We start from the raw sequence: 15,979 nt of genomic DNA, 5'->3' as shown, positions 1-15,979 counted from the left end.
GCGTCAGTAGTGCATCTGTCAGTTCTGGCAGTGACTTCCATGTTGACCATGCTGCCTTCTTTCCATGTCAAGCAAAGCTGGCCGCCCATTCACCTCCATTCATTTTTTGGATGAGAATTACGTGAAAACTGTGCAACCGATTTTCACAAAACTTGGTGGAGGCATGTAGCATGGTCCAACTTAGAAGCCATTACATTTTGGAGTGGATCCAATTAATGGGACGGGTCCATGGGCAGGTAGGATTCAATTGCCTGCTGTGGCCACCAGGGGACGAGTATCTGATGCCCCAATATCCAGATTTGTTCTAAATATATTTGTCAACACATCTGCCAAATTTGGTGCTTTTATCACAAAATTGAACGATTCTAGAAAAATATTGAGCTATGCTGCCCCACTAATCTGGCAAATGATTAAAATATATTCATTTTTTGCTTTTTAAGGAGCAACACAGGAAGACAAGCCAAAGAGTAGGCCGTAAACTGTGAATGAGAAGCTAATAAAACGTTTTAAAAAGCTCTTGTTCTGTTCTATTACATTTTTATGAATCTTTTTCCACTTTAATATGCCTCTAAATTATATTTGTGGCACTAAAAACATGAAACAGCACCTATAGGATAGCCAAACCATTCCATGCCAGTAACCACTGGCAGCCATTTTTGGTTGGTTGGTTGGTCGGTCCACAAAGCTTTTCTTGAATAATGCAAAAAGTACTTGACCAAAAATGTTCAAAATTTGCATACTGCAAATAGAGACCATGAGTAACTATGCCAGAAAAAATGACCAGGATTCATTCATAGGTGGTGCTATACTAAGCATTTCAAAATGAAAAATTTGCTTTTCTTGAGGTTGTGTGTATGCATGTTGTGTGTATGCATGTTGTGTGAATGCATGCATGTATGAGGTCGCAGCTATTGCGAATTTGAGCTTGTTCTTAATTTAATGTGAACTGTGAGTGTGTCTAACTGTATTTTTCTTAATTTAATACATATTTACATTTTTAAAATATTGTAATGAATCATTTAAATATTTTTGATTAATTTCATTGAATAAATGGTTGCTACAGCAACTAGGGTACGTTTTTGCGATGCCCCAATATCCAGATTTGTTTGAAATATATCCACCAACACATGTACCAAATTTTGTGCTTTCATCACAAAATGAACGATTGTTGTGATATATTGACCTAAGCCACCCCACTATCAAGCAAGACCTACGGCCTTTGCTCACCAAGTGCATGGTTTAAAAAGATACAAGCTCACACTGTCAATCATGTTAATGCACAGACTCTGAAACTTTTGTCCATCATCAAAGTTTCCAGAACAAGTTTGAATTTCTGATATTTCAAGTCAGTTAAAAGCTTTGTTTGACCAAGATGTAGTGAAGAAAATGTGGTGTAACATACATCTGCAACAAGAGAGGGACATCCATGACAAAGAGAAGATAATATTGGCCTCTGTAGATATGCACAACAGCGATGATGATACTTACAGCAGAGTGCAATTTACACAATAGCTGCACACTAGGCCTATCATAACTCGGGTAGCTGAATGCAAGACGTGGACAATGAGAGGCAACAGCCTTGGTAGCTTCCTCCAGTGGAGAGAAGCAAGGGAGCGAATCTATCATTACACTGTGCCTTGTATTGCAAGTTTTTGCAACATATAGAATAGCAAAAAGCATCCGACAAAACTACAGACATGGTGTGCAAAGTTCTGTACAACCTTGTATTTGCCTCATGTTGCCTTGATTATCATTCCCTCTGTAGGAAAACCTGAACCCTCTGGTGGTGCTGAACCTTTTCAAGAGGATCCCCCAAGAAGACATTCCCCTGCTGCTGATGAACCCTGAGGCAGGGAAACCTGCGGACCTCATTCTCACCCGCCTCCTGGTGCCTCCTCTCTGCATAAGACCCTCCGTGGTCAGCGACCTGAAGTCAGGCACCAACGAGGACGACCTCACCATGAAGCTCACGGAGATTATCTTCCTCAATGATGTCATCAAAAAGGTTGGTATCTGTCACTGACTGTGGCTAATAACCTTCTGTCAGTTCAGGGTATCTGCAGAGACTGAAAAGATTTGGACCTCTTGTTGTAAGACAGTGAACTTCAGACTTCAAGTGGGATCTCATTTAGAAATAATGAGCTGTGGTGGGCAAGTGGCCATTAGCTACTGATATCGGGTTTTAGAAAAAGCTTTCAGATTCTAGCAGCCTACAGCTACAATAAATTCCATGTTCCCGAGCTTACAGCGTCTAACAGTTAAGCCAAAGGGCAAACTCTGGGTCTAATAAATGAGGAAATCTCTCTCCTACACCTTCAACCCTGCCTATATAGAGTTCTTTGTTTCTAAAGCGACTCACTTAACAAAGTTTAACAAACTAAACACTGCTCAGAGTTGTTGCAGGATGATTGTTGAGGCCTTCATTTTTAAGTTTATCGTCCTTACAACTTCACAATGTCTTAAATTTAGTCATCTGGGGCCATGTTTAAAAACATTCTGATAACACTCTCAGAGAGCTCCTAACATAGCCTACGAACTCTGAGCAAGGAAGAGACGAACTTCGTGAGGGGGTGTGATTAACCCTGTTGCTAGGTATGATGCATTCTTTTAAAAGGTGTGATTGTCACAGACATGCCCTTTTGTGAGCCTGCAAGGTGTGAACACCCAGTGGAAATGAACTGCATCACAATTTGACACTGTGAAAGAACTGTAATTGTTTGTGTGATCACTCTGCTGCAAACCCAAGTCATCACTACTGCGCTGTTGCATTTTTTCAGTTCCCATATGCAGTTGTGCTCATAAACTTACATACCTTTAGCAGAATCTGTAAAAACTGGGTATGTTTTTGATACTATGGCTGATCATGCAGCCCACTTACACTATGCCAAACAGCACCCAGACAAGCCTCAAAACTGAACTTTTTGGTTACAACCGCTGATGCTGTTTAGAGAGGAGTAAACAAGGCCTATGACGAAAAGTACACAGTGAAGCATGGTGGTGGATCACGGTACGGCAGCACAGGGAATTAGTCCAAATTTTATGGCACATGAATGAAGCATGTTATCAGAAAATACTAGAGGACATTTGCATTCATCAGTCTGGAAGTTGCGCATGGGATGGATTTGGACCTTGCAGTATGACAATGATCCAAACAAAAGGTCAAGTCCAACCTTCAGTGGTGACAGCAGCAAAGGTTCTGGGGACTTATTTGTAAAACAGTTCGAAGGCTCCATACTAAAAATGAACGTATGGAAAAAAACGCTAAAAATTATCGAGAATTTCTACAATCAGGCTTCCACCTCATCATCTGTGCCATCTCCAAAATGTTCGTAAGCATGGGTCAATGTTTGTCCCATCAAGTCCGTTTTTATACATCACAACCTTTCCGTGGGAAGTGACAAAAGCCTCTTTCAGGCCTCGTTTTGTGTGTATGCAAGGTTTATAAATGAGACCCCTGGGGTGGCAGTCACACTCTCCTGATCTCAATACCGTTGAGCCACTTTGGGGAGATCTTAAAGGGGCAGTTCATGTAAGAATAACCCTAGAATTTACTGGACCTGGAGGCTTTTTGCCGAAAAGCATGGGCAGCTTTACCACCTGAGAAAATGACAGGCTCTGTTCACAGAGCAAAAAGCAAAAAACTGCAAGCTGTCATTGACGCTAAAGGGGGCAAGCTTATGAGCAGAATTGTATCTTGGTGTTGTGATCACTTTGAGTTCTGGCCGTATGTGTTGGATGGAAGATGTGAGCGCATCTCTAATGAGATCGACCTCAAACAGCCATGTTCCACCTAATCTGAAGCATTTTTTTACTCGTAGTCATTTAGTGTTTGGAGGAATTTCTCCTTCTGTACCTCTTTGTCTTTCCACCTTCTCTGTTTGAGAAACTCTTAAGCCTCTCTAAAGTCCTCTTACCTACTCCTAACAGTATTCACTTTATAAGCTCTCTTAAGAGTGCTTTGTTAATAACCATGAGCTTCACTTATCTGCAAGGGCAAATTCATTGTAAACTTTATAATTCTAAGAGTTTTCTTCACAGCTCTTTTTACAAGGACGCTGTATGAATATGCCCCCAGATGTCAGCCATATTAAGCCATATTAACAACCGCTTGTATCATTTAGCATCGTATGACAGGGGCGAAGACCCAGATGATCATGGAGGACTGGGACTTCCTCCAGCTGCAGTGTGCTCTTTACATCAACAGCGAGCTCTCTGGCATCCCCCTCAACATGGCACCGAAGAAATGGACCAGAGGCTTTGTGCAGAGACTCAAGGGGAAGCAAGGTATAGTGTGTTTGAATGTTTTATTTAATTTTTCTATTATTTGGGCTCTGTGTTTATAATGAACTCCGTGCACCAAATGCCAATAGCTCCTTAATGGAATAAAAAAGTTCTAACCCATAATACCAGTTAGTTAAATACTATTATTTATTTTATTTAGAGAGACATTTTTATGCTGGCATTTGAATTTTATTGTCTCAAATGTTAGTTTCTTCTGTGAGTTGTGACATTAATTGATTTACAGTAACTTTGACAACTCTGAAGAAAACAAAGCGCACATTTTGGATTACTGACTGATTTATGTGGCGTAAAAAAATCAGGTCGATTCAGAGGAAACCTCTCAGGAAAAAGAGTGGACTTCTCCGGCAGAACTGTCATTTCTCCTGACCCGAACCTGAGGATCGATGAGGTGGCCGTCCCCGTGCATGTGGCCAAAATCCTGACATACCCAGAGAGGGTAAGCTTCACTTGACGCCTGCAACCAATACACCAAATAACCTCTCCAGTGCTAGAACTAAATGTGACATCATGTTATAGGTGAACAAAGCCAATCTGGAGCTCATGAGGAAACTGGTCCGCAACGGTCCCGATGTTCATCCCGGGGCCAACTTTATCCAGAATCGTCTCATCCAGATTAAAAGGTAAGGCTGGCTGCTTCCTGTGCAGATTAAAACCAGTGCTCACCTGATGTGATTCACCACCAAAAATGTATCACTTTTGTTCTGTCAGGTTTTTGAAATATGGAAACCGTGAGAAGATCGCTCAGGAGCTGAGGATTGGTGATGTGGTGGAGAGACACCTGATTGATGGAGACATCGTCCTCTTCAACAGACAGCCCTCACTGCACAAACTCAGCATCATGGCCCACATCGTGAGTTTAGTTTTTGACTATAAATGAAGACCTTAACTCCTATAAAAGCCTATTAAATGCATCAATATGCTGTCACAATAACTATCTACTAAACAAAAATGATTACCAGTAGTACACCAATCGATCAGGCACAGGTGCATGACAGATATTTGTCACAGATCGGAAGAAAATAGGTAATTGAAGTTGTTATCTGCTCCTAAAACTGCTTCCATCCATCCCAGTAAACCAGACTAAATGAGGTAAGGCCAAAACACACTCCCGCCAAATGGCACACATCAAAACAGTTGCCCCTATTATTTTATCTACAACCTTCCACTCGGTGGCGGCTAGGCATACACTCGCCACATGCCACTGCCCTATTTCTAACCTCACTGCCCCTAAAAAACCCCCCACTTTTCTCCCACTTCCTCGCTGCTTGTATATCCCTGCTTTTGTGTCACCTCTTGCTGTCGCTGACTCTCGTGTGTCGCAGAATGGATCAGGAAGGCCTAGGTGTTGAGGTAGAGAAATATCCCGAGAAATACGACCCACAACCCTGTCATTTTTTTACGACTTAACTTAATTGAATTTCAAATTTTCAACAACACCAAAGCACCTCAAAAAGGAAAAAATACCAGGCAGAAAATAAATAAGAAATAATAAATTGCCCATTTCTGAGATCCATTCATGAAATAATTGGCCGTCTACAGCTTTCCGCTTTCTCATTATCATCAATCTACCAATCACAATACATGTCTGAATCCAATTTGCTGGGGGGTTTACAATGTGGTCAGTGGGTTGAGGATTTACCCCTCATCTACCCCCATGACCTCTGCGATGTACTCATGAACTCAAGTCCAAAAGGCCTGGAGCATGACCACAGGGCTAAGTCCTCCACTTCCCCGCTACACCTCCAACAGTCTTGTTTTGGAATTATATTAACCTTACTGTGATATTTCTAGAAACCTCCTTGGTAACCTCAATGACCTTCTCCCACTCACCGTCTGTGAAGGTGGTGCCCAAGTCCCTTTCTCACTGTATTTTCACAGCTGAGGTGAACTTGTATCCAGACTTGTTTATAAGCATATAGCAGTAGTGAGAAGCCCCATGTCCTGTCTCTGCAATGTGTAGTATCATTTTAATGAGGTCCAAGCCCAAAAGGAGGACAATTATGTGCATAATCCTGTCATTTTAAAGACAGTGACAACCAAAATGTATGGAAAAATCTCAGCACACCCAAAAACAGCAGGTGCGTAGGAGAGAGGCTGCAAGCCCAAATATATCAGAATCAAAAAAGGCTCCCGCACACTGTCTCACTCTCTTATTTTCATTTTATTTAAGCAACATTTCGGTCGGTGTGACCTTCATCAGGCATTTCAAATGCCTGATCAAAGACAGTGACAAAAAAGATATTGCCTGGTGAGTCGCAGATCTAGAGTTTGGCTCCTCAGGTAAGGAATCAAGTTTAATTCGTTGGCGTCCACGCTTGACTGTAAGCTGATGCAGAGTCAGACAAAGTACAAAGCTTTTAGTAAAAGTGGTAATACTGCAGTTCTTTGAATGGCCTTTTGAGGCTGGCATTGTTATAATTTATTTTTTGTTCTCATCAGATTCAGAAACCGAAAAGTTTATTGTGAAGTAGGGTTTCACATAATTTGGTTCCGTATTTTGGATGCCTAACCATCACAATAAACATAGTAAGGGAAAAGGAAAAGGAAAAAGAAGTACAGCAAAAGGCAAGAATCAAAATGTAAAATATAAATTCACATTACAAAAATAAGAATAATATGTGAAATACCGTAAAACTTTAATTAATAGCCCGGGCTATTATTTGCTTAAATCAATGAAATCAAAAGGCCTATATCTGGGACAGGCCGTTAATACCTTTCATGCGAAACTGTTGCTTGGCAAAGATGAGGAAATGCAGTCAAATTGTTTATTTAAACCAGTATGAATATTACTTTTATAAAAATTCGGCTTCAGATAATCTATCAATTATGAATTATTCATTTGATCTAGCTCCGACAAAATGCGCAGCAGAGAGATGGAGAGTTACAGCACTCGAGGATTACGGCACCCGGCACAACTTAATTAATATTTATGAAAAACCCTTTTGATTCTTTTGATCTGAGGACCCTTTTGGACTAAAAGAAGATGAATAACTTACAGGGTAATCAAGGAATGGACACATAATTTAAGGTAGTTACCAACCCGGTTTTGTACAACTGAAGACCTTCAACAAAAAAAAAAAGAAAAAAAAAGAAGTGCTTGGCAACCAGACCAGGCCTCTAATTGAGACAGGCCTTTATTTGTCAAAATGTGTCGCCAAACGAGTGGATGGGATGTGCAAAGTATTGAACAGGAGATGTGCAGATGTTCACAGTATGAGGAATATGTTCAATATGCAAAAATCTAGAGGGATTACTCGTGTAGTAGATCTTTGTTTAGTTGCTTCTTTATGTGTGACACTGGTTTTCACTGTTCCCAAACTCACAGGCCAGAGTCAAACCTCACAGGACCTTTCGGTTCAACGAGTGTGTGTGCACCCCGTACAATGCCGACTTTGACGGTGATGAAATGAACCTTCATCTACCTCAGACTGAAGAAGCCAAAGCCGAGGCCCTTGTCCTGATGGGGGTATGTATCATCACAACATGTGGTCCATTCAGAGCACACACACAGACACACACAACAGTGATGACGTCAGCTTTGAAAACACATCTCGTCCTCTATTGTGTTGTGCTGTCGGTTGAAAATTGACTACACGTTGACACAAATTATAACCTTTCTTCCAGACAAAAGCCAATCTCGTCACTCCAAGAAACGGCGAACCTCTGATTGCTGCTATTCAGGACTTTCTGACAGGTCAGTCGGCACTCTCTTTATATATGATGTGAGGCTCCTGGTGCGTCCAGTCATAGTGATAAAAGGAAAACGGTTACTGATGGCAGAGGGAAATGTCCATTAAGTTCCTTTTCTTAAAATATTGAATAATCCAGAGGCATTAAATCATCATTTTCTACCTGATGGGGGAGCACTTCAGCCATATTTGAAAACCCACTGTATTCACTTTTAGGAGCCTACCTCTTGACGCTGAAGGACACCTTCTTTGACAGATCAAAAGCCTGTCAGATAGTTGCATCAATCCTTGTGGGCAAAGATGAAAAGATCAGGGTCTCTCTCCCCCGCCCTGCTATCATGAAGGTACTGCACTCTGCTGAGCTTGTTGCATAACTCTTTGTGTATAGCCTGACACTAATACTTTGCCATGTGTCCATCAGCCCATGGCTCTGTGGACGGGGAAACAGATCTTCAGCCTCATTCTGAAGCCCAGTAAGGATTGTCCAGTCAAGGCGAACCTGCGGACCAAAGGCAAACAGTACTGTGGCAAGGGAGAGGATCTCTGTTTCAATGACTCATGTGAGTTTCTAAAGTCAACATGTCCACTAACTACACACACAAGGGGTGGGTGATACGGCCCTTAGATTACATCACAATGTTTCAGGGTGTTTTTTTGTGATAATAATGTTCTTGATGATGTGATAAATACTGGGAAATTTTTTAGTTTTAATTTCAAGAACATACAAATGCATTAAAATAAGGCTTATAGTTTTGTACGTCAGCATAAATGTAACAGTTTGCCTTTAGATATTCAGTAAAACGAAAATAATCTCTTAGACTCCAAAATGGAGTAGGCTGAAGCCCCAATATTATTTTTTGCCTATCCTACGTTTATTAACCAAAAGATAACCCAGAATATCAACTATACCAAAGAAAGGAAGTAAATAAATTAATATTTAAATACATTATACTCTAATTTATAATCCACTTTTTTTTTTTTTTTTTACATTTTGATCATTTTACTTAATAATCCATAATCATTTTGCATTTCAAGGCTTTTTAAAATCTCAACAGAGAGCTACATAATTTCAAATCAGCACTGAGTCCATTCCATAACTTCACATAATTTCACTCCGAAAACTTAAACACCTCTGTATTTTTGGTTCTCCTTTTACATGTTTCATAAACACTGTTGAATTATAATTTCCTTCTCTTAATTAAAAAAAATTAAATACAGACAGGAAGGTTTCTGTTGACAGTTTGAAAAAGTATTTCCAATGTTTTATACACAATGACCAATGGCTTCCAACATAGTTTATGACCTATAATCACTCCCAAAAATTTTGTTTCATATACTCAATACTCAATTTCAACACCATTTAAGTTCAGTTTTATTTCACAATTAGCCCTAATGCCACCATTATTTTCATTAAGTGATGACTTACTAACAGCAAACCATTTTTTCAACATGATCAATTTCCTTTCAGCTGTTTTTGATAACTCTTTCATGTCATCACCTGAACAAACTAAATTTGTATCATCAGCAAATGTTACAAATTTCAACATATTAGATACCTTAAAAATATAATTTAAATAAAGTATAAGTAACATAGGTCCCAATACCGAACCTTGTGGAACACCACGGGTTACTCTTCTAAGATGTGATTCAGTATTATTGATTTTTACAAACTGATACCTGTTATTTAAATAACTTCTTAACCAATGTTTTGCGACACCTCTTATACCATAGCGTTCACATTTCTGAATAAGGAGGGAATGATCGATTGTGTCAAATGCTTTACGGTTACGGTACAACAAAATAAATATGTGTAAAATAGATCAACAGGCAATTTCAACCATTGTAAACCATTACTACATAGAAGGACTGTCCTGAATACCATTTGTGGTGCTTCAGAGCTTCTGGCATAGACGGCTGCTTCGGTGTCGCGTGAAGGTTGTCGTTAATTGTTGCTGATGTGACGTTTGTGGTCTAGACGTGGACTTAGTGGTTTTGATCAGATTTATAGAATTGTCAATTTGGGCGAGATGCTTCGGTGAAAAGCAAACAACAAACTAGTGCTATCAAAAATATCGATTTATCGATGCATGCTGATTCTGAATATTTGAAACTATTTAAATACTCATTATCCGCAGTATCAACATGACTTTCTTGCTCTCTCTTCCCTCTACCAGTGAGTTGACATACACACACAGTGCCCCCAACAGCTCCGCCTCCTCTCACTCTTTATTCAGTTCAATTCAGTTATACTCAATTTAATTCAATTTATGTCAATTAAGTTCAATTCAAAGGGGCTTTATTGTCGTTTGCATTGCCAAAGCAAATGTAAAAGAGAAACACAAAAGTAAATACAAGTAAAGATCCACTAGAAGAAAGAAATGTGGAAAAGAATTACATTTTATGCCCTTGATGACATTTTACCCATTGTATTGAAAAATATAGAGTATAGAGTATTAAAGTGAGAAATTCAACACTAGTTCCTACCATCACAATGATCCCAGTGGAAGTTGATAAATGACAAAATAGAATTAAGGCCCATATAAAGGAATTTTTTCTTAAGAGGGTCAGCTTACTTTTTAATTTATTGTAAATATTGAATTCTATAAAATTATTATTGAAAACACTTTTTTTTTTTTTTTTNTCTTCTTCTTCTTCTTCTTATTATTATTATTATTATTATTATTATTATCAGCTCCAAGCTGAATGTCTTCCAGCCGTCATTCACCCTCTCAAACAGCATCAGGTGTCTCCAGGCGAGCACCATGCTGTGTTTTTTTTTACCTTGGTTGTGTTTCTATTCTGGTACCTAATGACGTCAATTCTTGTCACATTCTCTTTACACCTTTCCAGTCGTGGTGATCCACAACAGCGAGCTGATGTGTGGTAGCATGGACAAGGGCACCTTGGGGTCTGGTTCCAAGAACAACATCTTCTACATCCTGCTGAGAGACTGGGGACAGCTGGAGGCTGCTAACGCCATGTCCCGCCTGGCAAGACTTGCCCCGGTGTACCTCTGTAGGTGGCTCCTCCAGGGTCCTAACAACTTATATCCTGTAATGTTGTGAAAATTGAGATGTCTGTCAATCACAGCAGAAATAAACCTAGAACATTAATATCGAATTAGTGCCTGTGTTGTAATTTGAAAAATATTAGGGCATTTTAAATTATTTACAGTAAACAGTTCAGCAAACTGAATAAGCTTTATAGATATTGATTGCAAATTCAGTTCATCTTTTTATTTATTTATTTTTTTAACTCCCAACCTTCAGCAAACCGTGGCTTTTCTATTGGAATTGGTGATGTAACACCTGGTCAGGGTTTGCTGAAGGCCAAACAGGACCTGCTGGATGACGGTTACAAGAAATGTGACGAGTACATCGAAGCGCTACAAACGGGCAAGTTGCAGCAGCAGCCTGGTTGCACAGCAGAGGAGACTCTGGAGGTAGGAATATATATATGTATGGAAATAGTAATTATCCAGGTGAATCACATTCATACGTCATGAGATGCACACACCACATCACATCAAGATTTTTCATTTATAGCGACAACCTTCTCACCTCGTGGCTTTTATTCATATCATGTGAAGATTGTGAAAGGAAATTAGACATGAATTGAAGTTGGAGAGCTTTCTAATACCCTTTTAGCAGAGCTGAGCTGTTGAAAGAACGGGCAGTCTAATAATAGAAATGCCACCAAGACAGGAGCTCTTTACTACACAATACAAAGTTTAACAGAAAGCGCTAAGAATACATTTTTTAAGGGGATGGTCCAGATATTTTTGATGTGGGTTTGCATGGGGTACCCTGATATGGAAGCTGAGCAATGTACTGCTGTGGATGGGGCATAGCAACAAAACAAATTTTAGCCTCCTAAAAAAACACTATCAGTTTAAATGTATGCTATAGTGAGTGTGTATTCATTGCTTTAACTCACATTCCAATGGGAAAGCTGTAAGCAGCTTCAGTTCCTCTGTGCTCTCGTCAAAGCCACCAGACTACTTTGACAAAAACAGTAATTTTAGCTCGCTGAAAACGGGAGCTGCTGTTTACCGCTGCTTCGATAAGTTAGTAAGTCTGTGTTATTGTGTGGCTTTGGTGAGTCCGAACTAAACCTCTTAAATGCCAAAGTCACTCAATAACGCAAATGAATTAACTGTCGGAGCCAGTCATAGACCAGCACCTCCTGTGTTTAACAATGTTAAATCACTGTTTTTCTTAATGGAGTCTGGCTTTGTAGAGAGCAATATAACAGCTTCATTTTCCCGTTGGATATAGCCATCTTACATTAAGGTGAAACAGTGAAAATACTCTCAATATAGCGTACACTTAAAATTATATCGTGTTTTTAGGTGGCTAAAATACATTCTGTGGCTGCCCCTCCACAAGAGTACATTCGTTAGCTTCCATGTCGGACCCCAGCCTGCTTCACCAAATCGAGGGCCTGCGAACTGACATCGCGCATCGGACATCGGACTGCCGCGTTTCCCAGATCGCTCTTAGCGCTAAGAGCTTCTTAAGAACGCTCTTAAGCCTCCCGTGAAAGAAAAACGTGTTTCCCAGATCGCTCTTAGCGCTAAGAAGATCTTTCACTAAGAACGAGTTGTAAGATGGAGCTGACCCACTCTGAACAGTCTTCGTAGCAACCAAACGCTCACAGCTCCAGCCGCGGCAGGCTGGAAGAGGCACGTGCGTCATGCTTGAGGCGCACATTAAGCACACTTTACAATGTTACAATTTCATTTAGCAGACGCTTTTATCCAAAGCGACGTACATCTGAGTGTTAATACAACAAAAGCAAGATCTAGTAAGAAGAAAACATGATTAAGTGCCTAAAAGCAAAGTTTGAGTCCGATAGGACGTAGGTGCCAACAGGCAGTGCACAGAGGCAATTATTTTTTATAATGTAAAACATCTGCAATCTGTTCAGTCAAGTGCAAAAGTGTTCACTTTACATATGTCATGAGTAGTCTTTAGGAATAAATCATGAAATTATATCAATTCCCTGGGACCATCTGTGTGTAGATTTGACACCCTAACTTTATAATGTGCAATGATTCACACAACACATGGTTGAAAAGGAAACCAAGTTTATTCAAACATAAGATAGCCTAAAGCGGTTGGACCCCTCCCGTCACATGGGTTCTGCATCACCTGCAATGAAGGGTTGGACCCCTCCCGTCACATGGGTTCTGCATCACCTGCAATGAAGGGCGGTTGTGCAGGTGCAGGTGGTAATAGAGGGCCGCCGGGTGAGGCCACCCCGCATGCGGACGCCGGGCCTTGCTGGTGCAGGTTGGCGCACGGGAAAGGAGAAGTGCTCACTAACACGGATTTAGACAGATTTGTGAACAATATTTGTGAGAAATGGTCTTTTGTGTATATAGAAAATGTTTTAGATCTTTGAGTTCAGCTCATGAAAAATGGGAGCAAAAACAAAAGTGTTGCGTTTATATTTTTGTTCAGTGTATTTCAGATATTTTTTGAATGCTGTATTTCATCTGGTCACAATGCAGTCGTGTTTATCTAGGCTGAATAACATCGACATTCACAGACTACTTTTATCTCCCAAGGGAGCTTCATCTTCATCAATCCAAACATTTGCTGAAAGTGCTTTATTACATTCATTACATAGTCAAGCAACCATTTTTGCGCTTTTATGTGGGACTCAGGAGGGTTTTTGTAGACATGTACAGAGGGTAGTGTGACATGAGTGGTTTCTCAAAGCAATTCTGTTGTACTAAGTAAGAAAAGAAAAGATTCTTGGCATTTTGAAAAGATGTTGCAGTGAACTGAAACGTCTATGGAAGCTGTTTGAAAAGACTACAAATGTGCCTAAGAACACGTAAGTTGTCTTATTTTGTGTGTCTTTCTCAACAGGCTCTAATCTTGAGGGAGCTGTCTGTCATCAGAGACCGAGCTGGCAGTGCCTGCCTCAGGGAGCTCGACAAGAGCAACAGCCCTCTGATCATGGCTCTTTGTGGCTCCAAAGGTAAACTCGCTGGAAAGGAAACACGATAATACAAAACAATGAAACCTTTTGTTCAGAAGATCTTTTTGTGAATGCTGAGGTAGGGGTGGGCAATATTTTGATTACACTCAATGTATTATGGCGTGTTCCACGTGGGATATATAAAATGACTATCGCGAACGTAGAGACATGTTTTGTAAGCCACCGGCATGAGGCTTGCTTTGACGTTTAGGTTCTCTCGCTCTGTCCAATCGATCTCTCCCTCTCACAAACACAAAAAGAAAAAAATAGACCACTCTCTCCTGGGTGATAGTGTGTGAGCAGATGAGGCGTGTGTTTCTGTGTCTGAAGGGTTCCAGACTGCGACCATTTAGTCACATTTTGTGACCATGGAGCACCAGTGCGACTTGCAAATATGATTAAGATAGAAACTGGAGAGCTGTTAGTTTAATTACAGCTCACAGCGAACAAATCCTCAAGTTCAACGTCAGCGCTGTAACAGTTTAACTTTCCGCTAACAGCTAACAGCTAACAGCTAACTGTAAACACAGCAACACTTCCAGCCTAAGATGAGCCTGGTGCTTCAGAATAAAAGCACTCTCTGCTTTGATTTTATTAATTACTTTTAACAATACTTTATATAACGTTATTATAACAATACTTTATTTAACTTTTTTATGATGGGACTTTATTCATCTTTTTTATGATAGTATATTATCCAACTACTATAATAGTACTTTAGTAGTACTTTATTTAACTTTATTATAACAGTATTTTAACAGTACTTCACTCAACTTTATTGTAGCAGTACTTTAATTAACTTAATTATAATTGTACTTCATTTAACTTTAACATAACAGTACTTTAATAGTACTTAATTCAACTTTTTTTTATTATCGTACTTTACTCAACCTTATTATAACAGTACTTTAACTTTATTATAGCAGCACTTTATTCAACTTTATTGTAACAGTACTTAAACTTTGTAGTAACAATATTTTATTTAACTTAATTTTAACAGTACCTTACTAAACATATAGCAGTGCTTTAATTGGCTTTATTGGAACTGTTTATTTAGTAGTTTAATATTTTAATAGTTTACAGTAATTTAGAGGAGATTTTAAAATATTGAGATATATATCTTGTAATGCGATACAGCGTAAAAATAGTGCAGTCTTATTAATAGGTGATATTGCCATGTAATGGATTAAACTGGGAAAACCACAGCAGGAGCTCCATCAGCAGTCATTTTAGCCTAATTATGGCCTTAACCTGTAAAGACTTTGGTACCCTGACAGCGACCTCTGAGTTCAAGCAGACATGTGGCTCTTCCACTTAACAATGTGAACATTGATTCTTAATGTAGATTTACTTGGGGAAATATACACTCTGTGTATGACCAAGCAAAATCCTTACAGACCAGAAGTTTCTTTTATTCACAAGTTGACCTTGGACTCTGTAAGGTCTTAAGTATTGAGTTGCAATGAAATATATGACTCTTAAATGTTGCTGGGGAACAGACAGTTTGGCCTTCACTGTAGTCTACAGATTCACAAGCAAGGAAGTGCCTTGATTCTCATGGACTTTCTCACACAAAAAGAATTGAAAGATCAAGGGCTTTACAGAAAGGGAACGTGCGAGACAGGAACAGGAAAGAACAAAAAGTCTGGGTACATAGTCAGGCATTACCAGTACAGCCAAATGTCATCTGGCTTTCAGATTGAGAAAGGACAACTTCCTCTCAAGAAAAAAGGTGGAGTAAGAAATAGAGAAATTCCTGGCCTGTCAAAGTCTAAGAGAAATCAATATCTGTATGGCTCAGAAAGGTTATACACAGTACGTGTCGTGAAATTCTTTTGTCCCAAACTCCAGCAAGCAACTAAGTTCTAAAAAGTCAAGTTTTTGAGGTAGATTAAATATTTAGGATATGTGAACCAGAGATGGGACCAAGTCACACATGTGCAAGTCTCAAGTAAGTCCCAAGTCTTAACCTTCAAGTCTCAAGTAAGTCTCAAGTC

At 39.6% G+C, this 15,979-nt stretch overlaps 1 protein-coding gene across 1 annotated transcript in view; it reads left to right on the top strand.

The window, feature by feature from the left end:
- The window catches only part of polr3a (polymerase (RNA) III (DNA directed) polypeptide A), a 55,844-nt gene that overhangs the window by 6,509 nt on the left and 33,356 nt on the right, over positions 1–15,979 (top strand). The window contains exons 6-17 of the mRNA XM_050059645.1: positions 1,766–2,005; positions 4,122–4,284; positions 4,602–4,738; positions 4,819–4,922; positions 5,011–5,152; positions 7,628–7,768; positions 7,927–7,996; positions 8,208–8,335; positions 8,413–8,551; positions 10,842–11,006; positions 11,261–11,433; positions 13,871–13,982. Coding sequence (XP_049915602.1) covers positions 1,766–2,005; positions 4,122–4,284; positions 4,602–4,738; positions 4,819–4,922; positions 5,011–5,152; positions 7,628–7,768; positions 7,927–7,996; positions 8,208–8,335; positions 8,413–8,551; positions 10,842–11,006; positions 11,261–11,433; positions 13,871–13,982 — 1,714 coding nt within the window. The remainder of the gene's footprint in view (positions 1–1,765; positions 2,006–4,121; positions 4,285–4,601; positions 4,739–4,818; positions 4,923–5,010; positions 5,153–7,627; positions 7,769–7,926; positions 7,997–8,207; positions 8,336–8,412; positions 8,552–10,841; positions 11,007–11,260; positions 11,434–13,870; positions 13,983–15,979) is intronic.

Source organism: Epinephelus moara, chromosome 13 (assembly GCF_006386435.1).
Source record: "Epinephelus moara isolate mb chromosome 13, YSFRI_EMoa_1.0, whole genome shotgun sequence".
NCBI classification, from domain to species: domain Eukaryota; kingdom Metazoa; phylum Chordata; class Actinopteri; order Perciformes; family Serranidae; genus Epinephelus; species Epinephelus moara.
This window is presented reverse-complemented; position numbering and strand designations above follow the sequence as displayed.